This window comes from Paroedura picta, chromosome 11 (assembly GCF_049243985.1).
Source record: "Paroedura picta isolate Pp20150507F chromosome 11, Ppicta_v3.0, whole genome shotgun sequence".
Lineage (NCBI taxonomy): Eukaryota > Metazoa > Chordata > Lepidosauria > Squamata > Gekkonidae > Paroedura > Paroedura picta.
In genome coordinates, this window is record NC_135379.1 from 42,893,461 (window position 1) to 42,916,710 (window position 23,250).

Sequence of the window (23,250 nt, forward strand, 5' to 3'; positions counted from 1 at the left end):
TACACCAAACATGTAAAACCCAGAATCCAGACAAGAACAATAAAACAACATTATCAATAGTATAAAACAATCTCCCCATAAAATCCCTCTAAAACTCTACAATATTACAATGCTGGAATAATTAACAACAATATGTTTTCCAGCCAACCTGCTTCTTCCCCCAAACACCTTTTCCCTACAGCAAAGAGACAACCTTGACTTTCCTCCATCTCCATCTCACTGGACCAAGAGGTGCTTCAGAAGTCTCCAGAAGGGTCTGCAGGAAGTGCCCTTTTGGAAACAGCTGTCCTCATCATGACAGGATGCTTGGTGTGGGACTTCCCGACATTTATAATTGACCTCTCCATGGCAATCATTTTACACTCGGTCCACCCACCCATGGCAGCTAACCGGTGGTGGTACCCTCTACCCATTCTCCAAATTCCAAATCTGGCCAGAAGTTCACCAAGGTTGATGACCACTTCACAAATGCAACACTTAATTCTTTTTCTTTGAATAGAAGTATTTCCTCCACTGATGTGATTTGGGAAGCTCTGTGTATACGCTGGAAGAAGAAGCTCAATCATGATGTTAGCCTTCATAATTTCCTCCCTAGATTGTTAGTTTTACTTAGTATGTCTGAAAGTTTTGGATGTACAATCAAAAATACTTTTGTCCCCCCAAAAGAGAAATTCTTAACAGACAGGTTGCCTCCGGGCTATTATTTGTTCTGTAAATTATTCAGGCATAGCATACAGTAAAGGCTTAGTTTTGTATCTTCCCATTCCTTGAGCTCATTTAATAATGAAGCCTCAAGTCTTTTGTGTCATACAAAGGTATTCAAGAAACACATTCTGAAAGAGGAAAAATTATGAAGTGTGAAACACGAAGGCCATGTGGGAATAACCCAAATACTTATTTTATCACTTAGCACTCTCCATAAAAAAACAATTTAACTTGTTAAGCGAATGATGCTACTAAATACTTTCAACTTGTTGTTGGTAACATTTATGCCATCAGTATGAAGCACAATAATCCATTTGTTTACTCGGAGGCCCTATATTTCAAATTAATCTTTTAATTAATGAGAATGCGTTGACTATTAATGATGGTTGGATACCATCATGGGAAATAGTTATGAGACACACATCATTAGCTACATGAATCCAGGGCAAGCAAGATGCTGCCCAAAACAAGTATATATACGTTCTCTATGAAGGAAAACATTCTAAACTCAGACTAAATAATGGACATCAGTTCTCAAGTTACAGTGGGCAGCCTTCGAGCTCCTAACCATTTGAAATGAGTCCCTTACTTGCTACTTTAGAAGACTCCATGGGGAGCATAATTTGCCCCCTTCTTTTATTCAAGACCCCCAGCTCGCACCTAGAACTTTCTGCTGTTCGAGGAGGTAGTCTGATGTCCAGCATTGCATTGTTCTGTTGATTCCATCACATTGTCTAGACTCCTCTCAGGAAACTTTCTGTGTTCAGAGAGACAAAATCCACTGAAGAGCTGTTCCTCCAATACCAGCTCTATATTCCAACCAATGGATAAGAATGGAACAGTCAACTGTTTGAGCTTGTCCTGTGTCTAGCTTTAGACAAAGATCATCTAAGCCATGTTGATCCTGAATCCAGGTTTGAAACCAGATTGAAAGGGTCAAGGACAAAAGTGCCACCCAGAAGTTCCTGAAACTGCTTTCCCACCACATGCTTTATCCACCACCTCAGAAATGCGAAAATGGAGATATTATCCTATAATTGGCTACCTTGAACATAGCCAATTATGGCTTGTTAAGCAAAGGACTAATAACTATGTTCTTAGACCTGGAGCCTTGATCTGATCACATAGTGAACCTCTTGCCCATCATAGTATCTTAATGTCCCTAGCATAGACTGTAGGTTGCCAGTCTACAACACTCTTATTGGGAACTATGCATAGAGTTGGGGCTGTTAGCCACACAGAACCTACGATCCAGATTGGTCCAAAAGTTCCTTCTTGATTTGCCCACATTCCATTTGGTATATTCTACAACTACAGATTTGAGAGTTTTATCCATTATCCATTGGTGGATAGACTATACGTTGGGCCAGCTTGTGTTTTTTCACTCTCTGTGTTAAAAGTTGCCATGCGTTACTTAGAAGGATAGAGCAGACTCCTGGGATCAGGAAGTTGCTTGAAAACTGCTTTGAGGGTGTAACGAGCTGTTGTGAGAAAGGCAGACGTACCATTAAAAATCCCGCTCCTTGCCATGTTTCCACTCACCCTCCCAGCAATGGCTAACACAACATACATCCTGTGCCTAATGTCAGCAGAAAATATGTTTCACTACCATATGCATCAAACAAGGATGCAACAATTTAAATCTCCCAATCGCATGGCAGATTTAAAGGTGCAGGGTAACGCTCTCTTCTATGGCTATGGAGTTTCAACATCATGAAAGTTTGATAAGAACCCATTCTGGAAAAATTTGAGCTCTGGCATGTGGAATGATCCACAAAGGCTAGGCTGTTCAGTGCAACTCAGAGCAGAATTACTGTAGTTTAAGTAGGTGGATTTCAGTGCAGTGACTCTGCAAAGGAGTACATCACCAGTCCTTCTTTCAGAGCTGTAGATGCAGATCTTTTCTTAACTATCACCTAGAAGGTTTCATTTAGCATAATGAAAGCTTTCTGCGATTTACTATACAATTGGATCAAAATCACCAGGATTTGATCAGAATTACTGGGTTTATGGATTAGGGTGTTGTGAGATCAGCAAGCTTCTCTTTTTATTATATCCATGGTACTTGTTGCTGTTGCTGTTCTGATGCTGAAATAATAAAACAAGACTGGGATTATAAATGACAGACGATGGTTCTCCATTCCCAGACTTGTCCACAGGCATTAGTCTATCCCAGGCTTTCTCGACCAGGGTTTCATGAGACCTTGGGTTTTTTTGATAGCCTTGGAAGGATTTCCCAAGAGTTTATTTTTTATATATGTTTTTAAATTTGTTAAATATTTATGGGGTGATATGACCATATCTTGTGGCACAGAGTGGTAAGGCAGCTGTCTGAAAGCTTTGCCCATGAGGCTGGGAGTTCAATCCCAGCAGCTGGCTCAAGGTTGACTCAGCCTTCCATCCTTCCAAGGTCGGTAAAATGAGTACCCAGCTTGCTGGGTGGTAAACGGTAATGACTGGGGAAGGCACTGGCAAACCACCCTGTATTGAGTCTGCCATGAAAACGCTAGAGGGCGCCACCCCAAGGGTCAGACATGACTTGGTGCTTGCACAGGGGATACCTTTACCTTTACCTTTATGACCATATATGGTCATGTTGACCCACCCATCCCAAAATGGGCAATGGTGGGCCTGGAGGGGTTGAGAAGCAGAGGGGCCCCAGATGGGCATGTGGGAAGCTATACTTCCCAGCCATATTCTGCATGATTGTGTTACTTCTGGGGTTTCCTCAAAGCCTGAAGAATGTTTCAGGGGTTTATCAATGATCAAAAAAAGTTGTGAAAGGCTGGTCTATCCAGACAAAGTGTGATACTTGAAGATGGAAGGAATTGTGGCAAGAGATGGTCTCAGATCTAGGGAATTTGAAATTGTAGTTCTAAGAGGGAACATATCATACCTTGGTTCCCTTAAGTAGACTACATGTATGTGGTGTCTGTCATGGTAAGGATTCCATTGTACAATCTTTACAATGATCATAGAAACATAGAATCATAGAATCATAGAGTTGGAAGGGACCTCATGGGTCATCTAGTCCAACTCCCTGCACTATGCTGGACACTCACATCCCAGTCACTCATCCACTGTAACCTGCCACCCCCTTAAACCTTCACAGAATCAGCCTCTCCGTCAGATGGCTATCTAGCCTCTGTTTAAAAATTTCCAAAGATGGAGAACCACCACCTCCCGAGGAAGCCTGTTCCACTGAGAAACCGCTCGATCTGTCAGGAACGTCTTCCAGATGATTAGATGGAATTTCTTTTGAATTAATTTCATCCCATAAATGATAGCTTTATTGAAGAGATGTTCCTGTCTTACAGTCTTCAACAATGATGTCTTTATCAGAGGGATTGTATAGTATATAATAAATGTAGTTTGACAGCTCACAAGTGTGTTTCTTAGTTTGTATATCTGAGTCCTGTGCACCTACAGATCAGTGGACTACAGATGAAGAGGCCTAATGGCTATTTTATCATGTGCCCTACCATCGTACTATCCAAATGGATACAACCTATTTTAGGTTAATTTTAGAATCTTTTATAGGGTGTAATCAATCCACATTCATTGTACCATCAAATGTGGACAAGCAGCAGAACAATTGTCTCATTGATTTTTTTTAACACATCTTTTTTGTCTTGGGTGCACACAATATCGGCACAGGAGATTAAACTACTGTAATACAGTCTTTGTGGGACTTCCCCGGAGGCATCTGGAAACACCTGCTGCCCACCGGGCATAAAAATGGTGTGAGAATCATATTGTCTACCATTTGGTTTCTGTGCATGGTACAAGGTGCTGTTTTGGGACTTTACATCCCATTGCCAACAGACCTAACACATTGACTACAAATCTAAACTCTGGTAGTTCTCTCAGTGAGTAAGGCCCATATGGTAATTCACACATGGCACCTTCTCAGGTATGCAGGCAGATGACCGACTCTCCTATTTGTCATCCTGACCTAACAAATGTGGTATATATTACATTCAGTACTGTGATAATGAGAAAGCAAATCATTATTGAAACTGATGTGAGCAAAGGCTGTCTAAGTGTCCTGGTGGTTAGTATTTGGATTTGAGATCACTAAGGAAGTCCAGGGTCACTACAGAGCAGCACGCATGACAAGCCACTCCTGGAGGTCTCTTGCCTTGAAAATCCTATGGGGTCACTATAAGTCGGCTGCAATTTGGCAGATAAAATAATTCTTGGGAAAGTATCTCCGGATGCTCAAAATATACCCTGGTCTTCCTAGTCTGACCCTTTAAATCCTTCTCCAACTTCATAGTGACCACTATTCTCCTTCAAATTTTTACAGCCCATCCTCAAATCAACAATTAAAATTTAAGGGAATTGATGATGATGAAGAATCAGGAAATGTGGGGGGCGGGGTGGGGAAAGGGATAAGGTTAAAAAAATAAAGTTATGTTATCAGACATGCATTTGTTTATCACAGTCCAGTTTTGATTCAAAGCTGGTTCATATATATTTTATGAGGGGAATAGCCATTGTGGTGGCAAAATTAAATGTATTTTGAAACTTGTAGGTGACATTTATCTGTCTGCTCTATCAGGGAAAAAAGTTGTCATATTCACTCTAACATATATTACTTTTTCAATTTCCTGCTGGTAATGTTTCTTTAATGTTCTTTAGGGCGAGACCACGGAATTTCTCATTTCTCACAACAAAGGCCATAACTCATTATAATGATGCTAATGGGGGTTTACTCATGAAAATCTGTATCACCCTTTTCATAGGTGAACAATCTCTTATCCATGCCCGCCATGACATTTTCTCTCTCACACACACAGACCCCCACAGCGTAAAAGGGAGCTTCATGCATCCTTGCAAATCTCTTGCAGTCTTCCATTCACTAACCCCTCCCTTTAAAATGTTCATCAAACAAAATAAAGTTAGGCCCCCTTTCTGTGATGAATCAGGCTCCTTTGGTTTGTGTATGCAATGAGATCACAGAGATAGCCAATCCATTGAAGCTGGTAATCTTCTCCATCTCCCTTTGTAAAACTGGGATCTTGACTGCCTATTTACAGAAACCAGAACACTGGAGAACTGGCGATACTCGTCGTTTACCGAGGAAAAATAAGGCACACGATGCCACCGAAACGCTAGCATGCTTTCCCCACGGATTTCAACGGTGGAGTTAATCCCAACGCTTCACCCGTGTGAATGAACGCCCATGAGAATTTCAAGATGTCCCTGGAAGAAGTTGAGCCTTTTTTTTTTTTTTTGCCTTTAGGATGATTCTTCTTTCGAAAAAGGCCAAGCACAGGTAGCCGGAGGAGGGCGGAATTATATCTGAGATGATCAAAAGTCTAAAGATTGATGATGAAAAATTAATTGAAGCATCCAGATAATTGCATGTGAATGTCTTATATCGACTCCTGAGGATTCTGTAGGGACATATATCGCTTCACAGAAAGGGCAGCTATTTTTTACCCTGACTTCAACATTGTAATGTGTTAACTGACACCCAACAGTATAAAATAAAGATGAAATAACCTTAAGGATAACATTTTCTTCTGGTGTTTAATGAGTCTTGCTCTATTAACTTCAAACGGCTTGACAATGTTTGCTTCCCCGATAGTTGATCAATTTTTAATTTCTTGATATTTGGGGTGCCATGACCCTCCTAGGTCTCTTTGTCTGTATAGGGGGGAAAATTCCTTTAACCATTTTGTTTTTGGGGTAAAGTCATCATGATCACAGAAGGGTAGAAATCCTTTTCTTTCCTCTTCTCTAAAAGGTAATTTACTTTTAGAGGAGGGTATGTTACGGTCCACACAGTACATTCTCTGTTCCTAGAAAAATCTGGATAATACATCATAGACCCAAGATGAATATTGGACCAGCTGTACATTACAGGAAAGATTCCTGGAGATCGAAAGTGTACCATGCAAATTTGCTCTGAGAGAAGAGACAGGAGTGACCTGCAGCAAGAGAGAAATTTTTGATTTGGTGGGGTAATGGGAACCAATCACTAGGACAAACCTCCTTTACCAAGAGGCTATCCACTGCCAGTCCAGAAACCCTCAGTGCTGAATTATAGGAAATCCTTTTCACTCCAAGTCTATCTATCTGTTCAAACATCCATCCTGTCAAATAAGTCATGTCACAGCTTAATACACATATCTGTGGGAAAAGGCCAGGCCTCTAAAGGCTACAACTAACAAGTTAAAATTAAACTTTTTTCTCTGGTTGGTCTGCAATGCCCTATTTATACTTTTTTTCCCCCCTTGCCTGCTTCATCTATATATTTTTTATTTTTATGTTTTTCCTGGTAACTGGCCTCTCTCTCATCTCTCTTTAAACTGTCTCCCTGATGTCCTGATCGCTCTCTGATCTATTTCTCTTTTCTTATCTCCTGGGTGGATGGTAATATGACACATCCAACCTCTAAAACAAACCATTTATTTTGAGAGCTGAGGATGTCGGAAGATTTGATACATCAAACATTAAAATGGATGTTTATTTGTATATTGAGTGCATTGCGCTTGGATATAAAATTAGGGGGGGGCGGTTGAGAGAGAGACGGATCTGGTTTACAAATGTGGGTTGTATGTTCTTTATCACAGGGGCATATTGAGGGGAATTAGGAAAGTATGACGTCTTTGTGGAATGGGAAAGAGAGACTGAATCAAAGGGAATGGCTATAAGGTCAGTATGTACCTTGATAATATATACCACTGATTCCCAAAATGGTGCCTCTGGGCACCATACATCTGCTAAAGTATTTCTTGATGCCCTCTTCCTTCTTCCCCCAAGCATCTTGTCTCCAAATAAACAGCCAATACTGGCATTCATTCATTCATTTCATTGGAAAAGCAGGTTGAGATGGACTACACTTTAAAAGCATCTAAGTGCTGTGTAAACAGATAAAGGACTCTGAAGGGTTAAATCTTCATACAACCAGAGAGCCTTAAGTGACAGGCTGTTCCAAAAGATCTAATTGGTTAGCATCAGCTGAGCAGAGAAAGACTTCTAAAGTGGATGCTGAGGAGAATTCAGTCTGATTTCAGCCCTAGTTGAGAAGAGTTGAGTACTGACAGTTTCAGAATTTCTCCCTGAAAGAGAGCACTTGAATACGGACAGGAGAACTGGGACAAGTTGGCAAGGATGAGTGGGTAGTCAGATGGAGACTCCCATTCAGGTCAAGGAAAGGGGATAAACCTTCTAGAGAGAGAAGAAAATTCCTTACCTAGTCAAAAAGGGAGTTAGTGACAAGATCCCTGGCCGGTTCAGGTAGAAACTGTTTGTAGAAACTTTAAGGGTCAGGTAAAAACCTCAAGATGAGTACTGTTGTTTCAAGAGAATGGGTTTGGGTACTGGAAAGAGTCTACCAGCCTTCTGGAAACCAAAAGAGTTACAGAATACTAAATAAAGTATGCTGGAGTGTTTGGAAAAGAGTGGAACAAAAGGCTCTCAGCATAGATATTTTAAGCAATTTTGAATAGCTTAAGAAACGCTAATTAACCTGAACTATAAGAACTACAGTTTGTGCATGTACTGATCTTACCTCAGAGTTATCTATAATGAGTTACCTCAGAAATTTTTAGCCCCTGATTTCACCTGACCTTTTCTCTCTGTTAAATAATATTTAAATATTTTTTGATTCCAAAATGCCTCAAGTTTCATTTAAGTTGTTCTTAAGTGGGCTCCTGATCCTTCCCTCAGGTTCCTGGGTGGAGCCACCAACCAAATTATTGTACTATGAAATGGTAGGAGAACCAGAATTCTCCAGGAAAGAAGAAATCAGACCCTTAGGAAGGTCATTTTGCAAATTCCTCCCTCTCAGTGAAGTATCCTGTTGTTTGACTACCTCTTGTGGCGCAGAGTGATAAGGCAGCAGACATGCAGTCTGAAAGCTCTGCCCATAAGGCTGGGAGTTCGATCCCAGCAGCTGGCTCAAGGTTGACTCAGCCTTCCATCCTTCCAAGGTCGGTAAAATGAGTACCCAGCTTGCTGGGGGGTAAACGGTAATGACTGGGGAAGGCACTGGCAAACCACCCTGTATTGAGTCTGCCATGAAAACGCTAGAGGGCGTCACCCCAAGGGTCAGACATGACCTAGTGCTTGCACAGGGGATACCTTTACCTTTACCTTTATAATCCTCCAAGAGTCTTACGATCTACAGATTGACATCTGCTCAGGGTTCCTGACTCAAAGGAAATGAAATTGGCCATGATTAGAACCAGGGCCTTTTGGGCCCTGGCCCCAGCCTGGTAGAATGAGCTCCCAGGAGTGATCAGTGCCCAGTGCCTTAATTAATCAGTTCATCAGGCACTGTAAGACAGAGCTGTTCCAGAGGGCTTATGATCAAGGTGCACAATAACATCCACCAAAAGAGCTGTTCTCACCGCAAGGAGGAAGAGGATGAGCCAGAAGATCAACTCCCTGCTAGAGGACTCCCCAGTCTGCAAATTTTAAAGGGGGTCATTTGTATATTGTAATTGTTTAAGATTTTTAAAACGTGGACCATCACAGTGGGAGAAGAGAAGCAGGAAAGTTACCAAAATTTAGCACAGGGCTGCTTGTACAGTACAGAATTTGAGCCACGTGGCATTTACCTTCAAGAATGAAATAGCTCTTGGAATTTCCTTGGCACGCAACCCAACTCTGATGAGTATGCCTCTGTCTGGGCTGAGTAGGAGGAGGCTGTTGCTAAAACACCCAGTCAATAGGATCCTGTTGATTGTCCCATCGCTACATCTACCTGTGGAACTTCACGGGTGGCAGTACTGGTGAGAAATAGAATATGAAGAAAAGGCCAGAGCAGTGATCGCCTAAGGCAGCAAGAGTGAAATGGGACAGAGCTGCCTTAGAGGCATTTCTGTGAGGCGCTCTGCCTCAGGCCAGGATATTGATTTTAGAACTCCCTGATGGACAGCAGGAACATGGGCACTGTTAAGCTCCTAAAGGATACACAGCATGTTTGTTTTAGCCATCCTGTGTGATTCGGGAGATGGCGAGTTCCTTCCTCCCCACATGCTAAGAGAGAAACTTCCTCACAGTCTTTGAAATGGCACCAAACAACCCTTCTGTTTGGGGACCATGAAAAAAAATCCAAGAAGGATTGTCTTGCTTGACTGACTGAACAACAGATTTTTCTCTTCGTAACGGCACATGATACTCTTGTGTGTCCCAGATCCAGAGGAGGGGGGGGGAAACTTCTTATCGTGATGTTCTCTTGGGATACAGCATTCACCTTTTTAAATCCATGCCTCCACTACGGTTCAGTGCTTATGAAAACCAATTAGTCACAGAAAAGCAGATTGTGAGAGGTTGCTCATGTATTAGTCTGCTGAAGAGTTCTGGAGAACTTGAAAGCTTACACACTGATGCATTGGGTGGTTCTTAATTTTGTTTAGTTTATTGGTTGCTTTCTGCCTTTCCTGCATGGTGCTTTGTGGCTCTGTCCCTAACTCTCAGAACTAATAGCCATGGGTAGACTTATGCTCCACCCGTTTTTCTAATCCTCAAAGTTATTTATTCTCTGACCATGCTAGCATCTTTGCCAGGGGTAGTCAAACTGCGACCCTCCAGATATCCATGGACTACAATTCCCAGGAGCCCCTGCCAGCATTCGCTGGCAGGGGCTCCTGGGAATTGTAGTCCATGGACATCTGGAGGGTCGCAGTTTGACTACCCCTGATCTATGCAGTAAAGATATTTAGGTGTATTTTGGATACATACTTTTTTCTTCCTTGGACCTTTAATGTAGTGCCTCTGACTTCCAGAACTTAAACCAAGTCACTCCCCCCGCATTGTGAATTTGGTTTCAGATGTTTTCCAGTGGTTCTTGACATACTTGAATATTTCCCCAAAACAGAACAAAGTTTGAGGCCAGCAGAATCTTTAAGACCAACAACCTTAAGACCAACAAACTTAAACATGCCGCTGGACTCAACATTTCTTAAGTCGCTTCAGTTCAGTCCAATGCAGCTACCCCCTGGAATCTAAATTCACCGAAAATGTCTTCCTACAATATTTGATATTAGTTCTTACATTAGGTTTTCATATTTTTATGAATGACAGTATTGAATAATTAACATGCAATTGTATTTAATATTTGGTTGGCATGCAACAGCATTTTGTATTTGACAGCAGACAGACAGCAAATTGAAAAGTTAGGTTGTGGACAGATAATAGTTTTTATTGGAGCTGAAAGTGGCTTAGGAGTGGCATCTCTTCTCGTGGTGCACCTAAGAAACCTATTTCTTTTGTCCTGCAGTTACTTTGAGTCAAACAGGTTTTACAAGATTTAAAAAAATAAATAAACCTGTTTACCATGTGCAGTGATAGATGTTCCATATTTGCTGCAACCCTCTGAAAAACAATCGCACGGGTTCCCTGCCTGATCCTTAATACCTTGAAGATGTCATCTGGAGTCGTCTCATAGATTTTTCGAGCACTACTCCATTGTCGAGGCTACGTTCTCCTTTATTCAATTCAAAAAAAAAATGTTTAGGGTGTGATAAGAAATAATGCAATTGCCAGGAATCGGTGAGCCTAAGTACATGAAAAGAGGTAACTCTGTTCTTTCTTCAAAGGAGATGCGTGGCCGGTCCTTTACAAATCAATCCATATAAAGAGTCAGATCCTATTTTCGTAATTCTCTCTCTGCTTTTTATTGCACATGACATGCTACATTGTGCTGCGCAACGCATGGTGACGAAAACTCCCTACCTTTAAGTAGGGAAGGGATTGCAGCCCCTTCATTGGATCTGCAAGGGGCCGCTTTTATTTCTGTTTCTGAAAAAAAAAAAATTTACTAGCCGTTTAGCTGATGAACTATTCTATTTTACGAGTCAGGAGTTGATGCTGAACCAAAGAGGAGCAGGACGGTGCAAGGTGGGGACATTACACACACACACACACACGTATATATGAAATGAAAAGGCTCTTGGCACTGTTATGAAGGACTGGGACTGAATAATACACTTTAATAATGAGGGATGGAGCTGCGGTTTTTTGCTGATGGCTGTGACCGGCTCTGTGACCTGATTATGTCGCAGAGTGTCAGCAGCTGAGACACTACAAAAGCGAGCGCATCCCATCAAATCTATCTCCATTGTAATCACTCTCGCCGCAGAGAGGCATGTTAGGAGCACCGGATCCATCAGGCCTTATTAGCACCATTTACCATCAAGATGCTCAAAGAGCCAATGGGTGCCCTCTCATCAGAATAATGAGAACCAAAGGACTCCCCATTATCGGACCGGATCAACAACACCACGATGCCTGCTTAGTCGGCAAGCTAATCGTGGATTAAAAGTCTCAGGGGACGGTTCTGCTGGTTAATTAGCAGGCGCCGGGTGCGTGGCTCTCTTCTCTCCGCACAGGAAGAGCGGCCTGTCTCCTCAGGAGGATGAGCGTTCAGCGCCGACAGAATCCTTTGGCCGGTTCTTTTGTTTGTTGATTTGTTTGTCTGGGGCAGTGCAGGGAGGGGACATAACATAGCCAGAAAGCACTCCTCGTCATTAAAACCTTCAGCTGTGATTTGCATAAGGTAACTTGCATCCATGAGGCAAGTTTCCCCCTTCCCCAGCAAAATAAACGCGGGAGGAAGACACTCTCGTGGAGGCAAATTACAAGGCCAGGAAAAACCTGTTGAAATTGTGACTGTACAGTGCTAAAAAGAAACACACCCTTGAGTGAATGGGTTCGCAATGCATGGAACTCTGCTTAGGACGGCCCAATGCATTTGCGCTTTCAAATGCTAAGGGGCTGGGCTGGATGCCTCAGAAGTCTTAAAACACACACACCCTGCTGGTCGGAATGATCCCAACGTGTTTGATTGATACAATTCATATTGGGATGCTCTTTAAATACTCAATGGTTACCAAATGGTCAACTTCCAGAGACCAGTCTGCAGCCCTCACTTAAAACTCTGGTGCCAAAGTCATCTGGATTACTGAAAAGAAAGCCAGGAAAGCAGTACGTTGGCTATTTTAATCAACACTACAGGTCACATGAGGCTCCCTTCAACTGAGTCAGATCAGTGGTCTATTGAAGTAAGCTCTGACTGGCAGCAGCTCCCCAGGTTTGGACCTGGGGATTTTTATCATTCATCGCTGCAGTGGTTTTAATGTCAGAGATTTTAGATTCTCAGTGAAGATTTAACATCATGATCGAAATGGTAAAACTTGGTTCATACAGTAAGGAATGAAAATACAAAAGATGGATTCCTGATGTCACGGATATAGGCAAATATATGAGATCAGTTGCTATGCTTGACCAAAAATAATAATGGAAGATGTTTCTTTGCACAAAAACAAAGCTAGTCTGGCCTCCCGCCGAAAGCAGGCAAAAAAGAAACCAAGAATTGAATCACCTTGGAGAGGAACAAATCCCCCCCCCCCAAGTAGTAAACAGAAGAAGAGCTGTTTTTTAATTCCTCTCTTTTCACTACGTGAAGAAGTCTTAAAGCAGCTTACAAACACCTTTCCCTTCCTCTCCCCACAACATACAGGTAGGTGGGGCTGAGAGAGCTCTGAGAGGAACAGTGACTAGCCTAAGATCACCCAGCTGGCTGCATGTGGAGGAGAGGGGAATCAAACCTGGCTCTCCAGTTTAGAATCCACCACTCTTAACCACTACCAACTTTGTATAGATCAGCTATCTAACCAATATCAATAATGTCTGCAGAGGCCCAGAGGCAGACAGCATCTGCCTCTGGAAGCCTTCAAGCAAAGGTTGGATACACACTTATCTTGGATGCTTTAGGATGCTTTGGGCTGATCCTGCATTGAGCAGGAGGTTGGACTGCATGGCCCCTTCCAACTCTATGATTCTGTGATTCTGAGAATGTCTAACTTCACAAAAGCAAAGTTATGATTCAAAGATGGGTGAATTGACTGAGCACTAAAGCTATTCATATGCAAAAGATATTCACACTCGTAGCGGCAAAGAACTTGTAGTCACTATTTTAAAATAAAAAGTAGGAAGAATGAGCCAACGTTTTTCATATATTTTAAGAAGACATTCCAAGTGTAGAAATCCTGGTATGGTGTTTGACACAAGTTCCACGTTTCTGCATCTCTGCAACTATTCACACCCAAGAGGTGTTCCTGATGGCCAGTAAAAGATTATTTCCCTTTTAACCACGTGACCATTATTCATGGTATGCTGGGCTGTAATTGGAAGCAGGGCCTTTTCTGTCATGGCCTCCAAATCTGCAAATCAACTCACAAAGGTGATTCAGCTAGGCAGCACCTTTTCATTTTTTCATAACTTCATAAGAGCTACAACACACGTCATGCTGGCAGCTTCTAATGTTGCTTTACAATCCTTTCTCCATCGCAGACCATCCTAGGGAGGCAGTACAGGCTAGAAGCTGGGATGTTTAACATGCCCCATCAACCACTTTCCCCCTGAAACTCATCTAAATGTAGCATATAGGTTGGCTCTAAGATCCTTCTTATGAGGAAGGTGTTTGAAATACTGCAAGGACGGTGGATTTCTCTCTTCGGTCTGTCTATTCCTCTGCTGGCTTGAGTGTGATTCTGGGATGAGAAATAACATCTTAATTTGACATTTGATGTTATTGTTACTACATTTTGTTCCTTTGCAAAGCCCTTTGAGAGATACAGTAAGAATAATTCAGTTTGGTGTAGTGGTTAGGAGTGCAGACTTCTAATCTGGCATGCCAGGTTCGATTCTGCACTCCCCCACATGCAGCCAGCTGGGTGACCTTGGGCTCGCCACGGCACTGATAAAACTGTTCTGAATGAGCAGTGATATCAGGGCTCTCTCAGCCTCACCCCCCTCACAGGGTGTCTGTTGTGGGGAAAGGAAAGCGAAGGCGACTGTAAGCCGCTTTGAGCCTCCTTCGGGTAGAGAAAAGTGGCATATAAGAACCAACTCTTCTTCTAATTTTGAGAAAATAATAATTGGGTAGATACAGTGTTGGCCAGCTTAACACACCCACATGTACCCATGCTACCATTCATTCCTATATCCTTCCTTTCAGGGCTGCAGAAACCTGGGGGTCAAGGATGCAGAAATCCTCACGTTCCAAAAAAGTTTTTAATAACCTCCATGCATATAGAAAATCTGTTAGGTATGAACAGTATACCGTTCTGTGTTTCGCAGGACTGGGATCTCATCCTTTCTGTAACTGGTCTTGCTGTACTAAATAAATATTCAGTCCTACCGTGGAGATCCAGATGCCATTTTATTCTTGCACAGGACTAATGCGTTTGGCCAACAGTTTACCAACCCAGTTCAATTACTTCCCTTCCTGGGAGAGCCAGAAAGAGGTGGGGGGAAAACTCCCTCCTGCTGACAAACTGTCATGGTTTTATATCTCAGAGGCTTAAATTTACGTTCTACACTCCTCGTGCCTCCTGCGAGAGGAGAGTTGGCACTATTTCTGGAGCACGGATATAAACAAGCAAGCTTTCTAGATGGAGCTGATCTGACTATGAGTTATAGGCATTATAACCAACTTTTCTTCCATTCCATCCCTAACAGAAATCTTAATAGGCTTTTGAGAGCCTCCATTTAAAGCTCGCTGCATAAAATGATCCTTTGATGAAAAGGGATTGAAACAAGGGTTAAAGTAGACACTGAAAGGTTATTGTAGAGGGCACGGTGGTCGTGCAATCCTCCTTTAATATGTGTGGTGTGCACCTGCGATAAGATGATTCATTAGATAAGGTCTCACTTTGACAAGCTCCATCGTTCAACCCTCGGGGTAGTGATGGAACAATTCTGTACCCACCCAGTAAATATAACAAGGTCAGCACTTTTTCCCCCCTTATGGGACTTAGATGGTGAGTTCAAGATTGCATCTTTGTTTATGCTTTATGCTATTATAAATAATAATTAATAATGATGATGATGACTATGACCCTTCATAATAATAAGCCAATAAAGATCACCCCCCTCAAACAAACATTAAATGTGACGGTAACCCTTTGCTAGATTTGATTTTCAAAACTAGACAGATTTTTTTTTTAATGTACTTTCAATGAAATGTTTTGGGTGTTATCAAATGATGGAGAGATGAAGAATTCAGGGTTCCTGCAGACTTTGAAGTACATGCCTAAAACTGGGAGAATTCCAATTTATGACCTATGATTTAAAGGAACGATGCCCTAAACTGAAGCTTCTGATTTCCAAGAGAAAAATGTTGCTGCTTCTCTGTATCGCTTGTAATAACAAGTTGGAGAGGCTTTGGGGGTATTTATGACTACTTTTTGGCATGGGTAACAGAACATTTCAACATTTAATTGTTCAGTTTCAGCATTCATGTGAACATCTTATGCAGTGAAATAACAACTGGAGTTAATATGACAAATTAGGGCTACCTGCTGCTGATGGCTGTGGAGTGCTGGTGGGAGGAGAATATTTAAAATCTGCTGGTTTGTTCTGTACTGACACATCACTTCCAGGACAATTGCCAGCTCTGGGTTGGGAAATACCTGGAGACTTTGGGGGTGGAGCCGGGACTGGGTGCGGTTTGGGGGCAGGGAGGGACCTCAGTGGAGCATTATGTTATGAAACTGACCCTCCAAAGCAGCCTTTTTCTCCAGGGGAACTGAGAGAGATGAGCTGTAAATCTGGGGGATTCCCAGGTCCCACCTGAGGACTGGCATCCCCACATGGAACTCAGTGGAACTTATTTTTGGATATGCATACATAAGTTTCAACTGGAATCTTAATGGATATCAATTGGTGAGTTAGGCGGGAACAACAGCAGACCTTAACGTGGCCAGCGTTCCTGGATCCTGCCTATTGTCACCTAGTTCTCAGACCACTTCAGGGCTAATGCTCTTTGCCAATGGACCGGTGCCTCTGTTAATAGTTCTAAACCTGCTGAGGGTATTCCGCAACAAGAAGGGAGAACCGTTGGGTTCCGATATGCTACTACCGGAATTCGTAAGCGTCCAGCAAAAATTCGCAGGCGTGAATGCTCAAAATCCTGATGTCCATTTCTGAATTGCTTTGCAAACTCTGAATTTTCGTTTTATCAACGAAAATTGATGAAATTTATTCTCCCAGCTCCACCTCAGCAAGCCTAAACCCTTTGTTCTTCTTCCCTTTTGCCAAGGAACATTACTTATTTATTCCCTCGCCCAATATATGTGCAGCCACAAATTGCTGTCATGCATAAGGTATTTGCTGCTCAGCCCAAGATCAATATGCCATAGGAATTCACTCTTTCCCTCCATCTTCCACTCACCTGTCCTTGTGCATTAGTGACTAGTTGACCTGTGACCCCCTGAAGGCCGGAGAGTGCATTGCCAAAGGCCTGCGAGCTTGCTATAGAGCCCATGGCTGCTGCCGCTGCCGCCGCTGCTGCTTGACTTGCTAGGGGATTATTAACCAGCTGGAAATGGGAAGAAAAGAGCAAAGAGTGAGGGCTGCGGATCGCCAGGCAGCTGCTACACACCAACACACTGCTAATTGACTTCGTACTATCAACGGGAGCGAAAGGGGCCAATAGAAGCTCCAGTTGTTCCGGAGAGTCTCTTGGTCTGGGGGGGAGACACGCCTTGGATAATGTGTACAGCAGGCAGCATGTTCCCCAAAACAGTTTCAGATTTGCAGGGCCGCCAGCCGTCAGATGGGGCTGGAGATCTCCTGAAATGACAGCTGATTCCCAGCCTACAAAAATTTCTTATTTCTTATTTTTTTAAAAAAATATATTCAATTCTTCCTGGATGAAATGGCTGCTTTGGAAGATGGGCTGCATGGCATTGCATTCGTAGGGTACAACATTTGAGTGCAGGAGCTCCTTGGAAACCAACGAATGTTTCCACCATAGAAGCCTTCTTGAGTCAAGGCTATTTGGCTAAGTAAGCTTTGACTTCTGGATAGGGTTGTTGGCTCTGGGTTGGGAAGTGCCTGGAGACTTTGAGGTTGGAGCTGGGAGTGGGTGGGGTTTGGATCAGGGAGGGACCTCAGTGGAGTATAATACTATGGAGTCCACCCTCCAAAGCAGCCATTTTCGTCAGGGGAACTGATCTCTGTTCCCTGGAGATTATCTGTAATTCCAGGAGATCCCTAGCACAGGACGGTCAGCCCTACTCCTAGACGTTTATACCTCGGAAAATGTGTTGGGTCACTAAGGTGTTCCTGGACTGAGAATTTATTCTGCTGCTACAGACTAACAGGGCGACCCACCTGAAACTGCTCACAACTTTGTTAGTTAAGCTTGAAACTGAAGCTAGGGAGTAGACATTACAATGTACTGACCTATGAATACCATTTTACTTTTATCTACAAACTTCATGGTGGTTCCCAAAGGATAATTGCTGATCACATAGCTATATCACCTTACTGAGGCAAATAAAGAAAGTGGCATAAAATGTATTCTTTGAAATGCAAATGTTTATTTTTTGCCCTCTGAGCTTTCTTTCCAAATATCTCGGCATTAAATGCAAATGGGATGCTTTTACTACCCCTCTACTTCTCACAGTCCTCAGAGATTAGGGAAAACAGAAAACAAGGAGGAGGTGAAAGATAGAGAAGGGGGGGGGGAGAGATTGATTAGCTGATTCTGAAGTTGGTTGGAGTTGCTACAAAAAGCCCCAGAGACTAATCTAAAGAGGCCATTGCTGCTGCAGGAGAGGAACACTGACAGGGACCTGGCTGGTGGGAGAGAACTCCCAGCCCTGGCATTCTCTGGGCAGCATGTGCGTTAGCATGGCAACAGGGTGTGTGACTGAGCCAGGTGTCTGTTAGAAGGATGGCCGGACGTTACTCGGCCCCTTTTCCCCTCAGGGTGCTCAAACACATGGTGGGAGGAGCAGTTTTTTTCCTGGCCCAACAACCTCGTGATGTTAGGGAAGCAATTTTTTTCCGAGGGAAAAGGGACACTAGACATGCTGTGGGGCATTGTTTGTTTGTTTGTTTTAAAGAACAAAACAAAGCCTCTCACAGGCCATTTTGGCAGGAGCATTTGCCCCTTCAAAGAGAGAGAGAGCGAGAGGAACAAGCGACCATGGCACTGAAAAAGGATGTCAAGGGAAAGGTGATGGGTTGGGGCAGGCCACAGCAGGGAAGCCCCAATTGCCCATGGACTGTGCTGCGCTGGTGGTGGCTGCTGGTTCCAGGGCCTTGGGAGCCAGGGATGGGACAGGACCATTTCATGAAGAAGCAGCAGGCCCCTCTGTGATTCATGGGATGTCGGGGGCATTAAGACGGGTGGCAGTGGGATCGTCCACCTTGACGGAGGAGAGGGGGGTCTAGGTAGGGGAGATGAGGCTTCCACTCTCCCTGCCCTTTGCGGGTTCCAAAAATTATGCAGGGGGGTTGTTTTACTCTGCAACCTTTGGGCCCATCATTTGGGGGTGTGGTGGATCCCGGCTGCAGTTCTACAATTGGGGCAGAACTGGAACAGGTTTTTGTGGACCCATCTTGGTGGCAGGGATCATCTGGACCACCAGCCATGGGGGAGGGAACATCCATGGGACAAGGGGTTTTTCCAAGACGGTATGCACGACATCACATCAGAGGTGTTTTTCAGGTTCACATGTGTCCAGCCACCGTAGGAATGGCAGTATCTCATCTTGGTCACCTGTGTCTCCTTAAGGGCCCGGATACTAACAACCCGCTCCATGGCCAAGGGCCATCAAGCTTTGTCTGCAGGGCTTGACAGCCAACATTTTGCTGACTATCAAGCTTGGGTTATGCTGTGGGACCACAGGCATGCATGGGGAGTTGGAATCCTGCCATTGCACAGCCGCAGGTATCATCCTGGTCCTACGGCCAGGAGGCAATGCCTGGGTGCAGCTGGCAGAAACCTGGCCCTATGCCAACTGGGTGGTACAGCAATTGGGGAGGCGGACAGTGTTGGCCATCTCCGCATCAAGGAATGCAGACCGTACATGTGGGCATTCCTCCTATGGAAACTGCTATAGCAGCACAACAAGGACAGGCCAGTACAGGTGCGCTTGGTACACCTAGCTCCTCTGGGAATGTTCAATAGGGAGGAATGGAGCAACAAGAAGCGACCAGACATAAGAGCCCCCCACAACGAGGAGACACTGGGTCGCCCCAGAGCTGTGGAGCCATGCTGTGCCCCCTATCCCAACCCACAACCACCAGGAAGTGCCCCAAGCCGCAAGTTCTCAGGTAACTCTGTACAGGGGTGGGCTACAGCAGCGAGGACCGGGGAATGCTCCTGAGGCTTCCTGCAGCGCGCCAGCCGCCTCGCTGGGGTAGCGAGTGCACTCCACAGGGCCTGAACCACACCACAAATCCACCACCCAAGGCAGGGGGAGGGGCTCCGCCAATGTGCCCCAGCTCCTGTGGGACACTCTGTGGGCCCTGGGGAGCGGTGCCCACCCATGGGGGCACCTGACAGGACCCACCACCACTCCCCCACACCCGTGCCCTCCCTGGGACACTGATTCCCCACGCCGTGGCTGGTGTCTCAGGGGGGCTGGGGCGGCAGCGTGCGAGGGGGCTTTGGTTTAACAAGAGACTTCCTGCTCCTTTGAGCACACTTCCTCCCTGCTTGCCTCCAGAACAGCAGTTGAACTGAAGCTTGACTGCAGACCACAGTTAGTTCTCTTTTCTCTCCTTTCTAGACATAGTTGTTTCTTTTCCTAAACAAAGCTATTTTATTCTTTAAGTAGTCTGGTGCTCCCCTCCTCTTTGCAGATTAAGTCTCTGCCTTCACTGAAGACCTGCCTCCAGGGTTACCATCACTAAGTTCCACCCATTGGGGGAGACAAAGCCATGAGAGACTGCAGAACTTTTTCCAGGGCCTCAGTCTAACAGTAGCAGCTGGTTGAACAAATTGTTCACCTTAGAGCTATCTGAGATCCCACAACTCCCCTGCATCCAGGCCTGGCTTCTGGAGCTGTAAATGAAAATGTGTCCATGGTGACACCTCTAGGACTTGCTTCTTGCAGAATCCGAAAAAGTTTATACATCCAGGAGAACACTAGGCCAGAACTTAACTGACATCCAAGTTTCTGACATGAAGGAAAATATAGACATTGGCGTGCATCCCTCACATGTGCTTTGAAATGGTATAGTCCTGTTTAAAGGACTGTACCAGGCATCCCTCTGAAAGATGTGGACGGCTATAATGCTAGGTAAGGAAAAAACTGAAGTACAAAACCAAAACAAAACCCATTAACATTGTTGAGGTGCACAGTATTTCCTTACAGGAAATTTGAGAGTCTCTTCAAAGATTATAATAACCGATTCACAGCTCATTTAACATTGCCCTACCAAGGAAGCCTATATTTGCATTCAAATTCAATAATGCATCCATGAAATATATAGATCACGGACTTAAAATGGCGCTAACTTGCCAGGGCCTTTAAAAATAGCTGGTTTTTCAAAGCTGTCTGCTCATTACATACATTTGTCGTGGTTGAAATATTTGCTGTCTAAATCTACTTAAAATCAAATCTACTGGTCTCCAGAATAAGAACTGATATGGATATTGCTGATGCAACCTGACTTGACTCAATATGAATTGACACAACCTGAGGTGAAGGGAACATCACATCCCCCCAGACACATCCCGGATCCACTCATTATGTAGCATAGATTATCGATTGTCTTGAGCCATTTTGATGGTTGGTAGGATCAAACCGGTAATTTTAACCTTGCCGTTCCCAAAATAGTAGACGCAGCAAATGATTGTCAGTAGAAAGCAGTTAAAACTGGAAAAAGCAAAATGGGTTCTTTCCTCTTGTCCACTTTATGGAGCCCAAATCCTCAGATGGAAGCAAGTTAAGGAATGCTTTTGAGATCCTGTTCTACCTCTCTGTGTCCAAGTTGTGTTATGTTGGCTTGGACAAATATATAAAGTGGTAAGTGATTTAAAAAAAACACGGCATTTTCCCCTAGGCTGGTAAAATTATTTTTTGAATGACAGCCCTTGCAGATTTAAGTGTATAGTTATTTTCTTTCCATCAGCCGGGCTTCATCTTGCTCTCTGCTTCCTTTTGACTCATTAAGGTCCAATTCATACATCATGGTTTTTACAGCGCACCGGAGGGTCAAAATATGACACAGGAGAAAGCTAAAAGGGAATGTTTAACCCTTTCCCAATCCCGATTCTTCCACGTTTTATCAATGGCAAATAGCAGCCAAAAAGTAGCACAGGTGGTGCTATATTGCAATCCTAAACAGAGTCATGTCCTAAATCTGTTAACTAGGACATTTCTGCTCATCATTAAAAATAGCGTTATGCCAGCTGAGTGGTGTAACGCTACATAAAATCGCGCCTCCCGGCCCCTCCTCATCTTTTTTGCTGTCTTGTTCTTCTCTGCTGCCATTTTGCACTTCTCCCCCTCCACAAGTGCTGCTGGAAATGGCGGAAGAGAGAAACACAATTTATACGCAACTCTCTTCCACCTGTCAATCAAGCCAGGCAACCAATCCCCTTTCTCTATGCTTTAAAGGGCCTGCAATGCCTGCTAATTTTTTTTTAAATCAATAGTTCTCCGTTGAAATGCCTATGTATCTAATCATAGTGCTTCTTTATTGCCACTGCTTATGGAATCACGAGTCTTGCTTCTTTTAAAAATAAATCTCATTCAAGATTGGGGGGGCGGAGTTCAGAGCGGCATGCTTTGTGTTACAACTTTGGGGGAATTTTTTTTTTGCCTTTGCCTGCATAATTGAATGCCTATTTATTGTTCCAGACAGTTCACTTTTTAAAAAATAATTCCATCCCCGTCATGGGGGAATGATAGTGATTCAAGTTAGTTTTTTTCCAGCATATCTCCTTTTTTGTTATTGTGATTAGTTGGATCTGTGTTGTTTTTATGTCTGGGGGGTTTAATGGGGGTTTAATTGGGATTTTATTCAAGACTATTGTAACCGGCCACGAGCCATGTACCCTGTTACTGTGTAGTCTCTAATCTGCCCTTCCTACACAAAGTGATTCAGAGAACAGTAGCAGACCAATTCCAGATCTTCTTGGATAATCCATCTGCTCTAGATCCTTTTCAGTCTGGCTTCAACTGGGTTATGGGATGGAGATAGCACTATTGGCTTTAGTTAACAATCTCTCTCTAAATGCAGACAAAGGTCAGGCCTCCTTTTTTGAGTCCATTGAACATAGCTGCCACCTTTGACACAGTGGACCATGCCAACTTCTTGAAGTGTCTGGAAGCATAAATAGGCATCGGGGTCATTCCTCACAGACCAGGCCCAACTAATTGCCCTTGGAGGTCAGTTACCATAAGCATGGGATCTAGGCTGTGAGGTCCCACAGGGCACAATCCTATCTCCCATCTTCTTCAATCCCTATGTAAAGGCTTTAGGTCAAATCATTCCTAATTTTGGGGATGGCTGTCATCAATATGCAATCGATTAACAGTATAGATACATCCTTATCCAAATCCCTGGGGAAGGCAGCAGAGATTCTAAATGGCTGCCTGGAAGCTGTGGTTACAAATGAAGAAACTGAAACAAAACCCCAGAATTATGAAAGGAATTCTGATTGGGAAGGTCTTGAAGGACATTATATTCTCCTCTTTTGTTGGGGTTCAGCTAACCCTTGACTCAGAGCCTTGGAGTTATATCAGAATGAGCACGATTGCTGGATAAGCA

At 43.7% G+C, this 23,250-nt stretch overlaps 1 protein-coding gene across 2 annotated transcripts in view; it reads right to left on the reverse strand.

The window, feature by feature from the left end:
• Nucleotides 1–23,250, reverse strand: part of POU6F2 (POU class 6 homeobox 2) — a 336,328-nt gene that overhangs the window by 21,193 nt on the left and 291,885 nt on the right. For both annotated transcript variants that reach the window (XM_077303990.1, XM_077303991.1), the window contains one exon: nt 16,904–17,050. In XM_077303990.1, coding sequence (XP_077160105.1) covers nt 16,904–17,050 — 147 coding nt within the window. The remainder of the gene's footprint in view (nt 1–16,903; nt 17,051–23,250) is intronic.